General features: G+C 25.4%; 2 protein-coding genes across 2 annotated transcripts; both read left to right on the top strand.

The window, feature by feature from the left end:
• Positions 1–4,127: 4,127 nt before the first annotated feature.
• On the top strand, positions 4,128–21,946 carry LOC114123736 (AH receptor-interacting protein). The gene is made up of 6 exons (XM_027986805.2): positions 4,128–4,399; positions 4,481–4,657; positions 17,775–17,940; positions 20,828–21,014; positions 21,175–21,317; positions 21,407–21,946. Exons 1-6 carry the CDS (start codon positions 4,313–4,315, stop codon positions 21,607–21,609), a joined length of 963 nt encoding a protein of 320 aa, XP_027842606.2. The 5' UTR covers positions 4,128–4,312; the 3' UTR covers positions 21,610–21,946.
• LOC114123735 (hydroxymethylglutaryl-CoA synthase 2) lies at positions 12,366–16,017 on the top strand. The gene is made up of 2 exons (XM_027986804.2): positions 12,366–12,526; positions 14,016–16,017. The coding sequence occupies exon 2, from the start codon at positions 14,049–14,051 to the stop codon at positions 15,390–15,392; it is 1,344 nt and encodes a 447-aa protein (XP_027842605.1). The 5' UTR covers positions 12,366–12,526; positions 14,016–14,048; the 3' UTR covers positions 15,393–16,017.
• Positions 21,947–23,043: the final 1,097 nt, after the last annotated feature.

Below are 23,043 nucleotides of genomic sequence, written 5' to 3' on the forward strand. Positions count from 1 at the left end.
TCTAGTACCCATTAATGCAAATTGAATTACAACAAAGTAAATAATTAATACTATTACCCTTTGTTAAAATCTTCAATTTTGTCTAAATTTAGTTGATGTCTAAAAAAAATGCATGAAAATAATTTTTTAGATATTTGAGTTTCAGAACTAAGTGAGTAGTTATATTATATACCTACTTATCTATGGTTAGTACAATAAATTGCATTAATTTTTCAAGCCTTTGCTATAATTAATATAAATCAAAATAATTTCAAAACCTATTTAATTTAAAAGTAGGTACCTATATTATGCTTATATTATATTATATTTTATTATTATACTACTACTATTTATATTTTATTAGAAATACAGTAGGTAGGTTGAATTAACTTTTACTGAAAAAATTTAATTTGAAAATATCATAATTAGTATAAAATTTAATAATACACTATAGCTTTAAAAATTGAATATTTAATAAATAAATCGCCACAAAATAATTTGTAAATTTTGATGATTTCGATAAAATATGAATCCTTATAAAATAAAAAACTGTGCCTATGACTCTAATATTTTTTAACTGCTATTTATAACAATCTTATGAGAAACCTTGACACCTTGTATTCAATTTCAAGCTTTTTGACCCAGCAAAAAATTTACATTCAACATTTATTTTCAAGTATTTCTTACTATATTTCTACCCAGAGAATAATATTTATTAGGTATTTAATTGACATTCCTGATTCCTAAAAATAAACTAAAAAAATTGAAAATTTTTCATACTTCTAAATAGCTCAAGAATAGACGAAATATTTTGAAAATGTTATTGTAAATAGAAAATAGGTACTATTATGAATATTCGATTAAAAATGCAGGTATTATATAGAATTATAAATATAGAAAAATACATCATCATAAAATAAATACATTTAAAACACTCAGAATCTAAAAAATTGAAATTTGTTAAAATACTTTAACTTGTAAATTATAATAGGTCTACTTAATACTAAAAATGTAAAATGTAAGCGTGAAATTACAATATACAAATCATAGCTTGAATAATTTGTTTTAAGTACCTACCTACTATATTTGTCATTTTTTTTTTTGGGCACGGCATAAAATTTAATGGGTCTCATTGAACAGTGCACATTCCATAGGTACAAAAAACTAAGTTTACATGCCAATATTCCACTTATGGTACCTACCTAATATTAGTTTAACTATAATTTATATTGATATTTAAAATACTTACATTTGTATGTAAAATGTACGTATATTTATATATAGGTACCTAACTAGTTATCCTCGTGCACTTATTACGTACCTACCTACATATATATATATATTATGTTCTTATATGATTCAAATTTTATTAAACTCAGATAATTTGTTATTCAATAATTAATGTTAATTTGTACGTTCAAACATAAAAAAGGAAAATATTTCAGCTTTATTATATTAGTATAGATTTTAATCCACTTTTAACATTAACATCTCTATTTCTCACTTTTTATTCCCACTTTTTAAATTAGCCTAGGTACCTACTTATCAATCTATGACTGAGGATTGACGAATAAATTTTACCATTTTTTTAACTACCTACCTACTTCTTCATATTTAGAATTTATTGATACCTATACAACCTACGATCGATCCACCACGTTGCATTACCTACTCTGTACCTACTCAATTAATTCGTTTTCGCATTTTTGTTTGACTTTTAAGGCGTAAGGCAGGGACGCCCGGAAGGGGGGCAATGGGGGCCATTGCCCCCCTGAGATTTTTTGTGTCAGTTATAAAATTAGAAGTTTTTTACATAAAGCTGGTCTTGGGTATTTAGCGACTATTCGACAATCCTTGTATCTATCTAACAAGTCATATTGAAGGTATTTAATTGTAAAAAAAACATTATGATTATTTTCAATCGCTAAGTCACTTTTGTCTGGTTCTTACAGCTCTCCTGTTAGCGCGGACGAGTCAAAGTAAATAAAAATAGTCGATCTCACATATTGCCGAATAATGTATAATAATAATAATATTTATATTATATTATATGAATGGTGTATGAAAAACATAAAAATAAAATCAATATACTTGGAAAGCATACACGATTATAAATTTACAATTTACAAAGTAACCAATTTTTAAGTTAGGTATAATAATTAAAAATTTCGTCGAGACATGCAAATATGGATTCAGTTCTTAAAAAAAAAATTCCTAAACATTTTTTAATCGACAAATTGATGGTTCAATTAATTTATTTGCTTCAAACAAAATGAGATTGTTATTACTTTTTGAATAAAATAATAAAATATGAAGTAATATGAAAATTCAATCAAATAAAGTTGTTTTTTATTAAAATTTTATTAGGTATATTTTTTCTTATAATATTAGAACTAATAGTGTAATTTTAAAGTAACTTAAATTAGTTTTGATTTTAAAAAAATATTAATGATACTATTATAAAGCATGAGTAGATGAAAGATGTAGCGGTAAATTTTCCCATAAGTATTTAGGTATTTGCAATTTTTTTCCCCCTGAGCTACATTTTTGCGGGCGTCTCTGTCATAAGGATGTGAAATAGCTTAATAGCTAACAATCATTCTCAAGAATTAATGTATCAAGTATAAAAATAATCTTTAAAATCCGATAGGGAGCTCTAGGTAGTATCAAGTTAAAACAAACTTCAAATTTTATTATTAGCTTAGATTTTAAACTTCGAAGTATCTAATAGTATTATATTCTTATTTCTCTAATATTATTTTCAATATAAAATTAAAGTTTTAGAATTAATATTATATATAAATATAAAATAATTTTAATATTATTATTATATTATATGACATTGATATAGGTATTTCATATTTAATTTTATTGTTATAGTTGTACATGGTAACGTGATCGAAAAAAGGTGGAAAACCACTGATTTAGACCATAGTTTAAAATTATTTTTACCTCGAATCTATTTCCACTATTCTGTCTGTCCTGGGGTAAAATATTATATAATTAAAATAATTAATAATCTGTAATAATATATATATAGGATATAGGAAGATAGTTCATACATTATTTTTAACAAAAATAAAATTCAATACCTAATACCTACTACAAGAGAGCCTATATAATATAATATAATAAATATTCTTATATAGGCTCTCTACCTACTATCTATGCGTTGTATTATCATATATTAATTACTTGCTTAGGTATTGAAATATTATTCTATGTACTATGTAGTATGTACTAGAGGCTCTCTAGTATGTACCTATACTATACTTATAAATTTAATAACCTTCAGAATTATGGCCTTATGGCAAAATCTATACTATAGAAATATAGATATATGTATAATATAGTAATATAAATATATATATATATATACAATAATTCTATTATTGTAGTTTACTATATAAATAGTATAATCATATAAATAAATTATAAAATCTCATTTATTTACCAGATTGAAATGCACTTTCAGTTTAGAATCGTTGTCATATTATGTAATTATTAAATGATCTACCTATAATAGAAATAAAATTTTAACAATGTTCAATTGTTCCATCGCCCATGAGTGGGCTAGGTACACTCAATGCAGTCAATTCCTACTAAGTAGTAAGTATAATATAGCAGAATCTTCTGTTTTTTCAATTTTTCATATCAACGACATGTTGACATGAAAAGTCAGATTTATCTACATTTCACCTTGATATTAGTCATCCTCACAGATAATATTATAATTATTGTTAACCGTATTCCGCGAGTATTTGTAGCCATAGATTAGTAGCAATTATGAATGAATTAATTAATCTTAATTCAAGGTAGCAATCCATCTCAATTCTTGATTATGGTCACTGAACATCAAGGAGATACTTTTTCCATTTAAAACCGTGATCTTCAGGTTATAGAATTCTGAATTAGACTTACTAAGAGTGTCTAAGACTTATAAACTTATAGTTATAACTTTTTAAGAATATTATATTATAAATTGTCTGATTGTCAATATAATATGTAATATGTTATATTATGTATATTAAGATTTATGTCATCATAAATTTATTTTTGTGTTATACTGTTATCTATTATTGTGACCATGATAAAAAATCTTATCACAACGAATTCTTATCAGTTACCGCTAACTGTCTTTATTTTCTATGACTGCACGATTATGACGTGTTTACCGTGAGATAGATTATATGATAATGATTTGGTTTTGGCCCAAAAAATTCAATTGCCGGAACGTCTCTCGTGAGTCGTGAAAGGTTATTATGTTCTAAGGTCAAGGTTTTTCTTCTTATGACCTCATGATTGACTAATTTTCGTACGTGGTAAAAGTAGTATGGAAAGTATTAACGACGATAAAATACAGAAGACACTCGTGACACCGGGTATTGGTGGTCTGCCTACTTTCTCCAACGGAACAAAAGTAAGTCGAAATAAAAAGAAATCATTTTCCTGTTTCGGGTTCTTTGAAGTGCACACATTTATTATTATTTTTTTTTCGTAGGTATCGTTTCATTTTGTTACGCGAATTGTTGGCAGTAACATTGTGGTAGATGATAGTTACAAATGGCCAAAGCACATGGAAATTGTTTTGGGAAAAAAATTCAAATTAGAAGTTTGGGAAACTATTTTAAAGTCAATGCGTGAAAGAGAAATTTCAAAATTTATTGTTCATAAAAGTGTGAGTATACCATTCTTTTAAGGACTACTTATTATTACCAATTATTTTTTATTAAAATTGCTTTTGCCGTTCATTTTGTTGCATGTTACATATCTTTATTTTAGAACTATATTAATGTATAGTAAAAAAAAAAAACATTTAAATGAGTAACTTATATATTCTTAAATTTATTATTAAAGTACCTATTATATTACATTTTTATTGGCATAAATATATTAATTTAAACAAATGAATATAATATACTTGATTTATACCAATTATACTTATTACCTATTTAATATTAATGTTATTATGTTTGATACTAGTTATGGAAACTAAAATGATTATAACTGAACTATTAAAAAAAAAGTGACTTTTACTGTTGAATTAAATTGTGGGTTATTGAATAAAATATATTTTTAAAATAAATTATTAAAAAATAATTTATCAAGACATTAAGACCTCTATGCTTACGGTAATAAACTATTAAGTGATAAATACTCTTCTATTCAATATTTCTATCCAAATATATTGTAAGGTACCTATGCATTTAATAGTACTTAATACCTATTTAATATGTATTACTGAATCTTTAAAGATATCCATTTCTTAACTATTAATATATTTAAACTTCAATCCTATTTATTTTAATATTTACTTTACTTACCTACCTACTTTTAATAAATAATTATAATTAGAAAAACATGGTCATATATTTTTAAGTATAATTGGTGTTATACATGATAATTAAATTACTGAAAATAGAGAGAAAATTCATTAAAAACTTGCAATACCTTATGGAAATAAATAAATAATCTTTGAATAAAATATAGTTTGAATATTTTTATTATAACCATATTTTAATTTTTTAATTTTTATCTTTCTACGTATTGATATAGTAAATAAAACTTAAAATAAGTATTTCAAAACTAATGAACTTTATTTTATTATTTTATTATTTTAAAGTTTTTTTATAATAAATCAATTTTTTCTCATTTGTCAGATAAATAATAAGCAAATTTACTTTGATATTATTAATTATATCATAGTAAAAATTGTGATTAATATCAGATGTTCATTACTGTATTGCATGCATAATGGAAAATAAATATATTTACGTATTGCTATTTCTCTTTACAACCACTGATTAATCTATTAAATTTGGTTTAATTATGTCTTAAACTTACTGATTACTTATAATTATTGTTATTAGAACTGTTACCTATTAAATTTTATTTAATGTAATCAAACTATATTCAGTTTTTATTATTTATGAATCATTTGTGTATAATATATAAGTTTATATTTTTATGTTATATGAAATATTATGTAATATATCATAATTTATAATTAAATGGTTATTATGGTCATAGTTCATAAATTAAATAGTAGTATTTAATTGTGTTATAAACAAATAAACATATATTTCATGTTATATAATAAATCAAAAGAATTAATGTTAATATATTAATGAAAGGTCTATTACCAATATTACTAATTTAATTATTATGTAATATAGATCTTTAGAAATTACATTATAATAGTTGGTAGGCATTTAAAATGTTAAAATGTAATATTGTATTGAAACACTTAAAAATCCATAATTATATTATAAATTAATATTAGTTATATTTTATGTAATATGGTTTCTTAATTTTTATATTTAAGAGGTCATACATTGTACATGCATCTTAGTAATGCCAACAGAATTTTCTATGGTATATTTCTTGGCAGTGGCATACTAAAGTAAGCTTTTTGAGGCGATCGCTTCAAAATTTATTATGTGGGTGGGTACTGGACAATCATATAGTATGATAGTTTTTAATAATAATATTTATACTTGTAAGTAAAAAAAAATGTGTAGGTGCATGGATGGTTAATTGACAGTTTGCCTTTGGTCTAAAAATTGACTCAGCACGTTACTGTTCCTTAATTCTCAATTGTTGATTAGTCTGATCTACTATATTTAGTATTTATCTTTTTATCTGGAAAGACCATGAATTAATGGGTCTTAGATTAAATCATAAAGTAGATATTGTAATATTATAACTCATAAGTAGTATTGAAAATATAACGTACAAAAGCCATAATTAATTAATTAATAAAATACATACCTAAAATATAATTAAATGCAATAGTTACCATGGATTGATGTACATACTCCAACTTGAATCTAGAGATAATACATTTTTCTATTGCTGCTGTTTTGTCTTCTTAAATAGTTTTAAAATTTTTGTTTCTTTGCCATATTTGCTTTACTGTTCTATATAATAATGTCTTAACAGCAATCAATCATATTATATTTTATAATTTATATATTATTGACACATATAACTATACCAAAATTAACATTCAGCAATTCCAATTTAGTGTTGTTACTTGTTAGCTTAAATATTAGTATATTAATAATTTATGACTCTACAACAAATTTAAAGGTAAGATGGTAAGAATATTATCTGTGTGCTCTCATTGATTTTTTTAGCATTAAAATTTAAAAATGCTTACAACTTGCTTGAAAATTATAAATATATAAATATTGTATAGTAATTTATATTAACCTTACAAGACTATGACCTAACAGATAATTTTCTTACCTAGAGGCCATAACAGCTGAATACAAGTTTAGTATGTTGACTATTTGAAAGAAACTGACAACAAATATGGGTGTGATGTAGATATATTAGATTCTGAACGGAGTGATGATTATTGATTTTACAATGATGTGTGTTTTTTTTTTGTGTCTGTGTACAGCATAACTTGTCAAAATAATGCTTCAATTTCAAACTTCGGGGGTGGTTTCCGATAGCAAAATGAATATCCTTGGTGCAATATAAAGGTCAAAAGTTAATATTTTTCAATAAAATCGATTTTTTATGTGGTTGTAACTAAAAAAACTAATCACTGTAAATACTTGAAATTTTTACTAAATGTTTATATTAGTGTTATCTATGTACAGTTAAATTTTCAAAATATTTTGATTATTTGAGCTATTTATAGATAACTGAAATTTTTGATGTTTCCGAGAATTTTTTTTTGAAGTGTCGATAAAATTTTTTTGGCCTAGTTAAAATATTTGATAATTTAATACAAAGTTCCTTATAGTTATTCTTATAGTGATTCAAAAATTATAAGAATACATAGGTACAATTTTTTTATTAGCATTTGAAGTTTAAATATTGACAAAAATTCGTCAAAATCATGAATACTTGCAAACTATTTTTTAGTTAAAATTTATAAAAACTTTGTATAAGTAGCTAAGAGTTGAAAATTTAATACATGAATAAACATAATTTTCCATAAGTAACGTTTTTACTACTCATCGGAAAATCTATCCTAGGCTGACAAACCATCTACGTTCAGAATAGTTTTTCGTATAGAATGATACCTATCATTGGACTCAAATTTAATACTCCTATAATATATAATAGAGAACCACACGGCACTTAATATTCAGCGGAGTAAACCCACATGACCGAATTTTTTATCTTGATATATTTTAGCTACATAAAATTATAAATTGTATTTTAATATCCAAACACAATTAAATATAAATGTATTGATTGGGGTTTTAGGGTAGTTGTCATTTCATTTAGAGACAATAATTTTGTCTATCAATATTTTCAGACAAAAATAAATTTACTAACCAGTCCAAGTTGTCAGCTAATATGTTATGGGAGAAGGTGTTTATTTTAATAATCTATTACTGTTGCTAGTATAAAAATTAATATTTATTAGTTTTTAATTGTTGAAATTCTAATTTAAACAAAGATTAATACTCAACTTATGCCAGATAAATGTATTCAGATAAAGAAAAATTTTGCCCTCCCACCTAGAAAAACGTCTGGGGACGCCCATGTTCCTCTTATATTATTTAATAAATCATTGCATCCTATAATACATTGTAAGTAAACTTTTGAGTAAGTATACCAAAAAGTTTTGGTATGGGTTTTAAACAAACTGTTAGTTTTTCGTAATAAATGTTCTATGCTATTTGCATAATTTCTTGTGTAGTTTTCTCCGAAATTGCTGGTATTGAAATATGTGTACATAAAGATAACCGAGTCTTTAAATATATTATAAGATTATAGGTTTTATTTAACAAACGTTATTTTGACTACTTTCAAGTCCATCACATCTAAAAAGTGACCCATCTTTATATGCGCAATAAATATATAATTACGTAATGTTGTTAACGAGTCAAAAATATACCTGATTATCAAAAAAAAAAAAAAAAATGTAAATATAATATTCTTCAAGTACTATTTCTAGAATAGAGGTTAATAAATGTGTATATTATTTGCAGAGTTTTACGCGTTTATTACAAAAAATAGTTTGTCACAATTTTGGTGGCTTTTAAAAATCTACTTAATAAGTTCTATTAAGTCCATAAATATAACATAATATTTACATTTTATTTTGGTAAGAACATCTTAAAACATATCTACGAGGTGACGAATCCTAAAGGTCAACTTTTATCGATTATGCATCTATATGTAACTATATGTTGGAATGGGTAGTTATGTAATATATAATTAAAATATTTGCAAAAAGTTTCTGATTGTCTAACATTATTGTTACTGGTACATAATATTAAAAAATATATGTGTATAGAACGAATCAGATATTATGTAAAGGAATTGAATTTCTGCATCGCTTTTGTCGGTATTTCTCACTGTAATCCAGTGGTTCTTAACCGGTGTTCCGTGGACTTAATATAAATGTTCCGACAAAATTTTAAAACCAATAGAAAAAATTTTATTTAGTATTTCTATTTTCATTTTCTTAACATTTTGACTTTTAAAACAAAACACAATGATATACGTAAGACGTTTTCCTGACATATTTGCAATATGTTATACATTTATTGTTTAATATATTAAACAATTAAAAATTATTTAATTACTGTTTTATTTTACGGCTGTGTTCCGTAAAAACCTCATAAAATGTTAAGTGTTCCGTCATTCGAAAAAGGTTATGAACCACTGCTGTAATCACTATCTTTTATCCTACAATTCAAAATGTGAAATCGGCCAGTGTTTTTAAGTAGATAGACATGTTTATAATCTAACGAAAAAGGCAAATATACCAAAAAAATCTTAAATAAATATATTTGGAAAAATGTTAACCTTAAGTTTATCTTAAGGTTGCGAGAAACCATTATTTAAAGGTTATTTATCGATGAAATTGATTAATATTCATTGATGAGTAAGAGTTGATCGTATTTAATGTAATTATGGTATAAGTACCAACTTCTGCAATAATATAGTAAATATAATATAATTTTATAATAAATTATCAACAATTTGATCAATTTTTTTGTGATCGTAATCCTAGATAACTTGAAAGAATTTATGAATAGCTTATAATAATTAATTTTTATTTTTCATGCATTTTAGATTCTGAACGGAGCGATATAAATGTAATGATTTTACAATGATATTTGTTTATTAATTTAAATATAATATAAGGCTTATTATAATTTTTTTTTATAGGTAAAAATAATACATAGGTATATATTTTTTTTAAGCATTTAAATTTCAAATTTTTATAGATTTTGTTAAAATCACGAAAATTTGCAAAAAATTGTATAGCTAAAAATTCATTAATTATTCAATTGTATAGTTAAAAAGTCATTAATTGTTAAATTTGTATAACCAGGTTGTTCAGTCTTTAAAGTTCTTCATAGTTCGTTCATAACCAAATCTTAAGTATAATATATACGTATGAGTGTATGACCTTAGACACAAAAATAATATAATAAAAAAATCTTTTTTTTTTAATATCAAAGAGATAATATTGGTGTATATTTGTGATATGATTTGTGTCTAATGTCATCTTTATGATATTTTGATAAAAATGATAAAATTTCATCATATTTTTTGGTTACAAACTGCCCTACTCACTCCACCTATCCTATGGTCATAACTATTCTTTATTATACCGCATACTTCATTGTGTCAATTATGCTATATTATTCATTCTGTACTACTATATCTATTTTCTCTTTTTCTTTTACCTGTCTATTTACAACTATGTTTTTAATGCAGCATTTACTTAGTAAAAATTCTAGTTTTAAGCTGTTATAATTGTTAATTTATTTGTATTGTTATTGCTCACAATGAGCGTCCATTGGGGGGACAAGATAGGACACTTGCCCTCTCTTACGCAAAAAATATTATGAACTTGTAGTTCAATAAATAATTGCATTTATGTATGAATTTAACATTAAATCTTTATTATCTTACATTTGAGAATTTTTTTATTTAACCCCCTCTAAATTTTACCTATGGGTGCCTATGTCACTTACCTAATTTATGTACTTCACATATATTTTGTAAATTGCCGTTTGGCGTAAATAAAAAAAAATAAAAAAAGTTTCGAGCTTATCCATACTAGAATTTAATAAAAATTATATTATATTTCAAAATATTTAAACTAATTTATGTTATTTATAGGCATTTGTAATTTTCGAGTTAATCGATGAACATTTTTATATTGTGTTAAAATATTTAAAAATTTAATATATAGTGTGTTTATAAATTATAAATTATATGATATTCTTATTGTAACTATAACAACCTAACATAAATATTGAATATATATAATCACAATTTGTTATTATTAGCGTTGAAATTTGAGTAACGACAATTTACATATATATTGTTTAGTTAAAAATGTATACCATTTTGGCATTTTCAATTTTAATATCCCAATCTTCGAAATGTAATATAAGCGGTATCCCTGTGTTGTGTTGATAGTAACCTAAACATAACAAAAGTTCAAATGTATTTAATATTTTTTTTACAGCTATTTCAAATTCAAATGTTGACTAATAGGATATGTAATCAAATAATAACATTTTTAGTTATTTGTTATAATTTAAAAATACTAGTTATTTTAAATTTATTTCTCAATTTACGTAATTATGTTCATAGTTTTTTACTGTATATTATATGATAAAATGTTCAAATTATTTGGATTAATTTTAAGCAATTTATACCACAAACCTATTGATATCAATATACGGTACGTCAGTATTGTAGTATTATTTTATAACATTATATTTCATCTATTTATTGATAAAAAAAAAAAAATAATAATAATAAATGAATCAACTTACTGTTTGTCTGTATACAATATATATAAATATATAATAAAATATCCTTTGAAATATATAAGCTGACAGATTATCTCAAGTCAGAATCGTTTTTATGTACAAAATAGATCATTTATCTTTGTTATTATATATTTTCTGTTATTGGATGGTACATTTTATATATTATTCCATAATTATTCCATTTATATAGCAAAATTATTTATGTATATAAATAATATAAAATATTTATTCTAAATTAATTGTAAAAAATATTGGTACAGATAAATTTATAAAATGTCAAAATTATAAAAATTTAAAAATAATAATTGATGCACTTGATGATCAAAATAAAATTTTATTTTTGTGTCATTAAAAATATCTAAGACATTTAAATGTTGAAACTATGGAACAATTATGTTCTAGTATTTTAAATTTTTTAAATTTCAAAAAGAAACCGAAGCTGAAGTCATCGAAAAAATGAATGTAGTTTGTTAAATGAATCATCCGGTATACATTGTACAGTAATAAGATGTTATAATTTTGTTTTATATAAGTTTGATATAAATACATAAATTTACTTCAGTGTAGCCGCAGCTTAATTGTAGTGTATCTACTAAATATGTATATGATCATAGAATTTATTATTGTATACTGTCTTCTTCTACTCGTGATTCATTTTTTCGTGCACTTAACATCTAAAGTTCAAACCGTGAACACATCTTATTTTCTTTAGTGAGTTTTCAATTCCTCAACAGTTTATATTCCGAATAAAGAACTATTAACTAAATAATCAAGTACGTCTGCATTATAAATTTAATACTTATTAAATTAAAGAACAATAAATCGATATATGTATATGATATATATATATATATTATTTATAATAAAGTCTATTTTGAAAATTGTAAATTTATTTATTAGTATAAAAAGGTATCTATATAACAGCATTAATAATTCTATCTAAAGAATAACTATTAGCTAAATATTTTTTCCAAGTTTGATAGCTAGGAAATAATTGCTAAACAAGACACAATTATTAAATATTTTAATAGTTAAAAATTTTAACCTACTTCAGTTAAATAAGTACTTAATTATACAATTAAAGTATTTATCCGTCTTAAGTTTATTATTTTTTTAAAGATCTTTAAATAACATTAAGTAACATATATATATAATACAATATACATAACTTTAAAAAGTATTGAAACTATTAACTAATTCGTATTAGACGCCTGTATTATTTTTAAATTTTAAATTATTTTTATCATAATTATAATTATACACAATTGTTGATAAAACAGAGAATGAGTTAATAGTTCGAGGTCATTTCCTCAGAAATTATCCAAGCCGTCCAAAACATACTATACATATTTTAATAGGTACTTTTAATTTTTTTCTAAATATACAATTTTCTAAGTTTTAGTGAATAATACACATTTATCTATATACACTATAAAAATGCACATCACTAATTAATAATTTTTAATATTTTCATAGTTTTTTTTTTTATTTACTAAAAAAGTATTTACACTTTGTAAAATGATATAATAAGAAAAATTGGTAATAATAAAAAAAATAAATGATTTACGTGAAGTCGTTTATTATTATTATTATTTTTTTTTATTGTGAAATTAATAACACCTCTTATATTTATTGAAGTTATAATTTTCTGAAATTGATTAATATTTTCGTCCTATTATTAATTTATTCAATATTTTCTTCTATTAATTGTCTAAATACCAATATAAAGTCTTAAATAATTCTAAATTTGTATTTTTATTTAGTATTTATCAAACACATTAAAATAATTTTTTATTCATTTTTAAATATTTTCTCCTATTTTCAAGTTTAAAATCGAAGTTGGTATATCAGTGAATACTGAATACTATTTACATACGTTTAATGTATTGTGATCGTATTTTGCTACAGTTGAAATTTATTATCGATTCTAGTTCTATAAAATATACAATATACATAATGGTTGTACCTATATCTAAAAATACAATAAATTATATTTTACATGAGAAAAGAAACTCAGTCTCATATTATTGTACATATACTACGGTTTGAATATTTCAAATATTAAAAATGCTGAGATGTTTGCTTTATAGACTTGTTATATTTATAACTACGTTGAATGTGAAATATATATATACATTGTACACCTGTTAACATTTCTTTTACGTGGTTTTATTTTTATTTTTTCAAATAAGTGATCTGCAGTGTTTATAGTGATTGTTCTTATTAAAGTTTATTTTTGTTTTGTTTTGTTTTAATCAACAGGTAAATTAAGATTCCAAACAATTTTTTTTTATCATGGACCATTGGCCAAAAGATGTCGGAATACGCGCTATTCATTTCGTCATACCGTCGTTGTACGTCGATCAAACTGAGTTGGAACAATACGACCAAGTGTCCGAAGGAAAATACACTATTGGTTTGGGCCAAAAGCAAATGGGGTTCTGCACAGACCTCGAAGACGTGAACTCGCTGTGCCTGACTGCAGTCAGTCAGCTTGTCGAAAACAACGGCATTAACTACGCGGACATAGGTCGTCTGGAAGTAGGCACTGAGACCATAATCGATAAGTCAAAAAGTGTGAAAACGGTTTTGATGAAGCTGTTTGAGCCAAGTGGTAATTTTCACGTCGAGGGTATCGACACGACAAACGCCTGTTATGGTGGAACGGCGGCCTTGTTCAATGCTCTATCGTGGATGGAATCAAGCGCGTGGGACGGTAGGCTGGCCGTTGTAGTCGCGGCCGACATCGCGATCTACGCCAAGGGCAATGCGCGTCCGACAGGAGGTGCTGGCGCCGTCGCGATGCTGATCGGCCCCAACGCTTCATTAGTGATCGAGAGGGGCCTGAGGGGCACGTACATGAACCACGCGTACGATTTCTTCAAGCCTGACCTGACGTCCGAATACCCTGTAGTGGACGGTAAACTGTCCATTGAGTGTTACTTGAACGCCCTGGATCAATGCTACAAGTCCTATCTGAGCAAGTGCGGTGATGGCGCCAACGTCGATTTGAATAAGTTCGATTCATTCGTGTTCCACTCGCCGTACTGCAAACTGGTGCAGAAGTCCCTGGCCCGGTTGTACCTGAACGATTTCGTGAACAGTGGCACCAAGGATGAGAACTACCCGGGGCTGGACCGATATAAGAACGTGCACCTACCGTCCACATTTTTCGATCGGGATATCGAGAAGACATTTATGGAGCGTAGCAAGACCATTTACGAGAACAAGACAAAGCCGTCGCTGTTGCTGGCGTCACGTGTCGGCAACATGTACACAGCGTCAGTGTACAGCGGACTGGTCTCATACCTGGTATCGTTGCCGCCGAAAGATTTAACCGGCAAGAAAATCGGCGTGTTTTCCTACGGGTCTGGTTTGGCATCGTCCATGTACTCGATCAGGGTTGTGGACAATGATTTGTCGAGTCTGATCGGAAACCTGAAGAAGGGAATCGACCGTCTAGAGGAGCGGATACGTCTCACGCCTGAACAATTTACGGAAGTGTTGGAAGTCCGGCAGAAGTCTTTGCATCGAGCACCGTACGTACCAGTCAGCGACAAGAACCAGCTGTTCCCTGGCACGTGGTACCTGTCTAGTATCGACGAAATGCACCGACGGTATTACGAAAGAAAAGAATAGGTCGTCATAAAACATTTATATATAATAGAATACGTATTTATATTCCCCCAATGAAAAAGTATTATTTATCAGTGGCCGATAAATATGTAAATCGTGTTTACAGAGAATACCCTGTACATCAAGCAAATAATGATTAGTGTTGGTACTTTTTAAGATGCATAGTTAATTTTAAGCAAAAATCTTTGTACTTGTTTAGTTATAGTATTGGTTTATATATTTTTTTATATACATAATATGCATGTATATACCTATTATATATAGAGTTATGTATTTATTTTGCATTAACATGGTATTTTTCATTAATATTATTATACTATTGGTGTGTGGGTTTTATTGACAATAATTATAATAATATTAAGTCGTTATTAAAGTGGTGCTGCAGATAATTAATTTTTTTTTAAAACTATGAACATGACAAATTTCATATTGTAATTTTATAATCATGCCTAATTTAATAGATTATCCACTGCTGGTTTTAAAAATCAAATGCATTTATACATTTTCTTCAAAATGTTAAATAAATATATTTTAGTGCGCAGACATTTTGATTTTAAAGTTGTATTAATCACGGTTTTCTTACCTTTATAATTCCATAAAAAAATAATAAATATGATTTTTAAATTAACCCGTTTAGTTTATGTATTTATTTTAATATAAACTTTATACCATGAGTATCTCCTTATGATAAATTATAGTACATCTTGTTCAAATTATAGGTATAACTTGGTTCGACTAAAAAGTTTTAGTTGAATAAATTATTCAAGTTATATGGTATTAATATATGTTTTGATTTTCTGCATATAAATTTAATCGAGAAGTATAATTCTTTTCGATGTTTATTAGATGTAAAACTATACAAATAATGAGACGACTACTAAATCTGTAAACACTTAAACTATCTACTTATTGGTCATAACGCATAAGTAAGTTGATTTACAACTCAAATATTAAACTTTTTTTTTTATTAAAATCATCGTGGAAGACGCATAGCTGGTCTTAATGTTTTACGACAGAACTATTATGTATTGTATTTTTTTCGGAAACACTAGGAATAAAAAAGTATTCCATATAATGCTTTGTATCGTAATGTAACATCAAACTATTCTTTAGTTTGTGTACACATGATATTAATACTACTTTAAAATAAAAACTAATTGTTTTCAAGTGTTTTAATTTAAAAACAACTTTAAATAGATAAAAGTCCAGCAAAATATAATGATATTGTGATAATGACAATATATTATAGTATATTCTAGTATTTGATTGCAATTTATGGTTTAGTAGGCATAGGTTCTATTGATATAATGTATTAAACAAAATTAAATTAAATCATAAATAATAATTGCAAAAAACTTAAATGTTTAGGTAATTTCAGAGAAAATAGTATAGTTATTTTTCTATACTGTATTTATTTTTAATGTCTGTACACATCACCAAGTAGAATAACTGATACCTAATAGTTAATACTTATATTGATAGGGTGTTTTAGTATAATTTATCAGTGATTAAATTCATAACCAAGAACATTTAAAGCCGTATACTAATTATTTTCTTTTAGATATACGAATTTCGAGTATGCTTAAAATTAATTTCATGATTAGTTTGCAGAAAAAAAAAATGTTTTATCTAAATACGATCATACACATAGAGTATCACAATGAGTGATCACTGTCCATCGATCAGTAATGACATGAGCGCCCTATTGTATTTAGTACTTCACAAGTCACGAATACATTATTAATTAAAAATTATTGTACGTAATAATGTAATCTCTCGACTGTAAAGGATTTAGAATTGTTAATAATTTTTGGTATTGACTGCCGTTTTTAGATTAGACTAAGCTGCTGCAATAGTACAAAATGCATAAACCTTTTGATGCATGTAAACTGTCCAGGAAAAAGCATGCCATGGCGTGATGAAAATCATATCTGCGCATTCACACGTGAAACCAATAGTTGAATCAGTGTCAATGGTAGGGTGTCGCGTGGTTATGTGTAAAATCGTAGTGTTTTCTCGCTAGACAGAGTATATTATGTACAAAATATTATTAAAGTTATTATACACTATTAATATACATATTTTACTTTAGTATTTCAATATTAAAATCAAAGAATTGAAATGTATATAACTTTTTTGTAGTCTTTTTACAAGATAGTTTGTGTTAGGCATAACAGTACAATGTCCAAAAAAATGTTAAAAATATATCTACGGTGGCTCTCGAAATCATCCAAATAAATAAAAATATAATATAAAATAATATAAATAAATAAATATTATATAGGTACATATAGTTTGCCAATTTTAATAATGCAATTTATAAGTGAATGATACGAGTTAAATAAATTAACAATTAACAAATAGGAATTAAACATTTGTTTACAGTTGGTAGCGTCTTATCCGTTCATTTCCAAGACATTGCGGGATGCTGGTCGCACTTCAATCCCCAGCACGAGTCATTGTTGCACAGCTCAACTTCAAAAAAACGGTACCGGTTATGATGACCTCAACGATTTGCTAGCAGAACCGGCTGATTTGGAATTCACTATAGGTTTTTAAAATTTTTTATACATAACAATGATCCTAAATATCTAACAACAATTATCTTTAGAGTTGTAGCCTGCAAGTAACTGTTATTACTTATTAGGTATACCATTTTTATAATAACTCAATTGATTTATTATTCTATAGATTTTTTAAGTAAGATATAGGTATTTGATAATTTTCTCGAAGGGGGTAGCTGTAAAATAGGTAAGTATTGTATGAGGTATTTCATTATGTTGTACCATTAAGGAAAATTTATGGAAAAAGTCTCAAGAATCAAATTCAACTTATTTATTTGTAAAATTAATTATATTATTAATTATACAGTAATTGAATCACATTAGATATTATATAAGTTTTAATAACTAATAAATTAAAAATATTAATAGAAGTTAATAACTAAAAAAAAAGTTTTGCATATAATATGTGCAATAAGAATAATATAATGTAAGAATATTTTACCTATGCTCTAAAAAATAAACTATAAACTCTAAAACAGAAAATTTAAAAAAAGTTACAAGTTTTTAGAATATGACTATAGGTATATTTAATTAATTTATTTACATTTTACTATATTCATTTTGTACACATACTATCTAAATGTAAGACGTAAATCCAATTGATTTTAAGATGTACAGTAAAACCTCAATACAACGTATTTGTTTGAGATAAAGTGATTTTTCTTTTATAAATAGATTTTTGTTATAATAGAGAGACTAAAATATACGGGATATAGATTATACAAAACTATTGTTGTTTTTCATTGTATAAGGAGATTATCCCGTCTTATAAGAAATCCGTTGTAAAGATGTTTTACTGCATGTTGTTTATTTAAAAATATAATGTTATTTAAATTAAATGTATGATATTTGTTGGCATTGTCTTGATGAAATTTCCATAGAACTTTTCAAATTAAGATATAAACTATTATGCAATATACTTTCAGTACCTACATTAAATATATTTGTATACATTCTTCTGTATTAATAGTGTTATAGTCCATGGATAGGAAGTAGGTTTATTTTACGATGGGAATTATTAAATCAAATAAAAAACAAGTGGGTAACGCTCTGCTTTACAGTAGGTATCGATTGGATCTCGGAAATAGAGTATAACTGTATCACTTAAGTATCACTATAATGGGTGTCTTAAATTTGAACACAATGATAGGTCTTATTGTATACGAAAAACGATTCTAAACGGAGATGATTTCAGATTTATCAGCCAATAGGATATATATATTTTCCACTGTGTGGTGAAAAAGGTGGTTTATATTTTAGAGACTTGAACGATTTTTTTTTTTAACTACAATAAGAAAAACTATTAACTAAGACCCAATTGCTACCAGAAGTTGAAAAAAAAAATTATATCAGTTTATGTACCTAACGGAGTATCACAAGTGCTTTAGGGCTAAATTGAGTCCTAATGAATTCATTTACATAATACATTGATACACTATCATTATGAATACGGGTTCCTTTATTTTTTTAGATTCTGAACGAAGTAATTAATGTATTGATCTTACAATTTTGATCTTTTTTTTTTTGTTGTGTCTGTGTCGAAACAATGCTTCAATTTCAAACTTCGGGGGTGGTTTCCGATGGCAAGTCAATATCTTTGGTGCATTAAAAAGGTCAAGTTTTCCAACAGTTTTCAATAAAATCGATTTTTTTATATGGTTATAACTCAAAAACTAATCACTGTAAATACTTTAAATGTTTATATTAGTGTTATTTATAAACGGTTAGATATTTGAACTTTTTTTGAGATTTTTATAGTCAACTAAAATTTTCAATTTTTTTAAATAATTTTTTTTTTAAAACGTCGATAAACCAATTTTGGTACCTGAAAAAACTTGAAAATTAATTTAATACAAGGCTTTTCATAAGTCTTTCTTATTATAGTAAAAAAAAAAAATATATATATAAATCGTTAGTCACAATTTTTTATAAGCGTTTAAAGTTTAAATTTTTACGAAATATGTAAATTTTCAAAAATTTGCAAGTAATTTTACAGTTGAAAATTCATAAAAAATTTTGTATTTACATCCAAGATTAAAAAAATTAACACTAAGTAATCCTTCAAATAGAGAAAACTCGAAGCATCATTATAGGAAAAAATGTTATGAGCGTTTGAATTTTAAATTTTTACGAAATCACGTACAACGATAACGATTTATCTACCAACGATTTTCAATATTTGTTTTCATTCAAAAAATATAAGTTGGGTTAAATTAGATTAGGGGTTAGATACTTGAAAAATGAAAATTTCACCAGTTATTTAAATTGGTATTTTCTTTACATGATTTAATTTTCAAAATATTTAGCTTATTTTAAAGCTATTTATAGGCATTTGAAATATTCGTGTTTGTTTAGTTTTTTTTTTTTTTATAAACATCAATTAAATATTTTGGCTAAATCAAAATACTTGAAAATGTAGTACAAAGTTACTCATAAGTTAGTCTTATTGTGATTTAAAAATAATATGAATACATTGGTACAATTTTGGTTTATTTACATATTTTGAAGTTCAATATTGATAAAAATTTGTCGAAATCATAAAAATTTGCAAATTATTTTGTAGTTAAAATTTATAAAAACTTTGTATAAGTAGCTTATAATAGTTAAAAATTTAATATATGATTTTCCATATGTAACGTTTTTACTACCCACCGAAAAATCTATCCTAGGCTGACAAATCATATCCGTTCAGAATCGTTTTTCTTACATTATATACTTATCATTTGATTCAAATTTAATACATCCATTATACCTAGTGACTTACTATACATCAGAGCGTTACTCACATGACCACTTTTTTTTTTTTTAACTTCCACACGAGGAACTTAACTTTCTTAGGTAGTATTAATGACATTCAATTTAACATACAATTAGATTTGTTGAAGATCGAGGTTCCGGGTTCATTTGAAAAGGAGACTTGGCTACTGGACGAAAATGAAAAACGAAACACGATACCCGAACTCAAAGAAGCCGGTAACGAATTTTACCATCAAGGTAAATACAAAGAAGCAGAAGAAAAATATATGTTGGCTCTCGGATTCTTGGAACAAATCATGATGAAGTAATTACTCGATTACTCATAGTATAATAATTGTAATTAATACTGTTTAACCTAAATTGATAGTACATTTTTTAACTACTTGTACTTTAAATATTTTATACTTATTTATAAAAAATACAAATAATTAATAATTTACATTATTGTTATTATTATCTCAAAGACTCAAACCTCGTGAAAAGGAATGGGACGAATTGAACAAAATAAAAACTCCGCTGTTACTGAATTTGGCTCAATGCAAGCTTATCGCCAAAGACTATTACCAAGTCATAGAACACTGTACTTCAATTTTGGATGACGATCCTAGTAAATATGTTTTAATATTTTATTTTATTATTATATCACCTCGGAACTCTTATAAACATCGTATTGTAATGGTTTTTTATTTTCTTTAGATAACGTCAAAGCATTATTTAGACGTGGAAAAGCAAATATATCTGTGTGGAAAATGAATGAAGCCAGAGAAGACTTAAAACATCTTTCAACTCTAGATCCTAGTATGCAAGTTTCTGTTAACCGATTACTTTGTCAAATTAACGAAGCATTGAAGATAAAAGACGACGAAGATAGACAAAAATTAAGAGGAAAACTTTTCTGAAATTTGTTTTTTCGTTTTAAATGTAAATTATGACATAAATGTTATAAAAATATATTATTTAGGTCTGCTTTTAACAGGTTGGATGGTACATGGATTTATTTTTTGTGTTTTAGGTAATCATTCGTGCGTAATTTAAAAAAATTTTATATTTTTTAAACTATCATCACTAGGTACTCACTATTGTAAGTTAATAGCCTTACGTGAGATTATCTATATTATTATAAAATGACCTTTTATAATTATTGAAAATACCTGTTACTCCAATGTTTCGTTTTGCTTTTAAACTACAAACATAAAATATTAAGCAATAAGCAATCTATATACAGCGTTTGGACAATGTTAGTTTAATATTTATTGTTTCCATGATCAATTGTTGTGAAACTTATCTTTGCATTTCTTATTTTTTAACCTAACTGTTTTAATTTAGTAGGTATCTACTCATAACCTATTAGAAAATGTATAAGGAAAGTATTCGTCTAAAACCGAATATAGGTTTAAATTTATGTTTTATTTTTCAAATATATCCAACCAAATTAAGAAATACTAATAATTTCATTAATATTTTATTTATTATAAAAAACCAAAACTGCATTTACACTTTCTTATTAAAAGGTCATGTAGGGTATGGTGCTTACTTCCTTTGAGAAGTTAGGCTTTAAAATTAGAAATATGAAAAACAGTTTTATGGTTGTTTCTGTAACATACTTCATAAACACTTTAAAAGGGAATATAAATTATCTCGAGCCCTCGAGGGAGATTACAGAAATTTCGCTTATTTACATCTTCTAAATATATTATAAGGATCTATCCAAATAGGAAATATATTCTTTAAAAGTTTAAAATAAGTTATAATAATAGGTAAATTTGTATTTTCTTATAAATTTTATTTTCTTATACTATATATTTATTTAGGGTTTTATTATATAATACTGATTTGAATAAGAGATCATTAAATGTATTTTTGAAATTTGAAATACAAAACAGTAGCCGTCTATGAAAACCCTAGTGGACCCAAAATATAATCTTGCAGACTGAATAGTGGTGTATAATAGATACATTTTTATTTTATTTCGTCTAATTGATATATTGCTCGAAAAGTCCTTATCGCACTGATATATTAAATTTCGTCTTTATGCAAATGTATTTGAATTGAACTTTATTCTGAAATTACTTAAATATGTCAATTCCGATTGTTAATAATTTATAGTTTAATTATTTCTATACAATTTATATTTATGATTTTTACATAAATGAAAAAGTGATAATCAAATCATTATATAATGATGTATTTCTAAGTAACCTACGCGGCTACAACTATCATTATATTAATCATTAATTTAATTTTAGAGCGGTAATTATTACCAAACTTTACCATAGTATGATGATTTCATAAATTGTTATAAAAATGTATTTCTTATAATTACAAAATCTGTT

Source organism: Aphis gossypii, chromosome 3 (genome assembly GCF_020184175.1).
Source record: "Aphis gossypii isolate Hap1 chromosome 3, ASM2018417v2, whole genome shotgun sequence".
Taxonomy (NCBI): domain Eukaryota; kingdom Metazoa; phylum Arthropoda; class Insecta; order Hemiptera; family Aphididae; genus Aphis; species Aphis gossypii.

Coding starts and splice junctions, on each gene's coding strand:
- LOC114123736 (XM_027986805.2), top strand. CDS start 4,313: ATGGAAAGTATTAACGACGATAAAATACAGAAGACACTCGTGACACCG. Junction 21,015..21,174: donor TTGGAACAAATCATGATGAA/GTAATTACTCGA, acceptor ATTATCTCAAAG/ACTCAAACCTCGTGAAAAGG. Junction 21,318..21,406: donor AATTTTGGATGACGATCCTA/GTAAATATGTTT, acceptor TATTTTCTTTAG/ATAACGTCAAAGCATTATTT.
- LOC114123735 (XM_027986804.2), top strand. CDS start 14,049: ATGGACCATTGGCCAAAAGATGTCGGAATACGCGCTATTCATTTCGTC.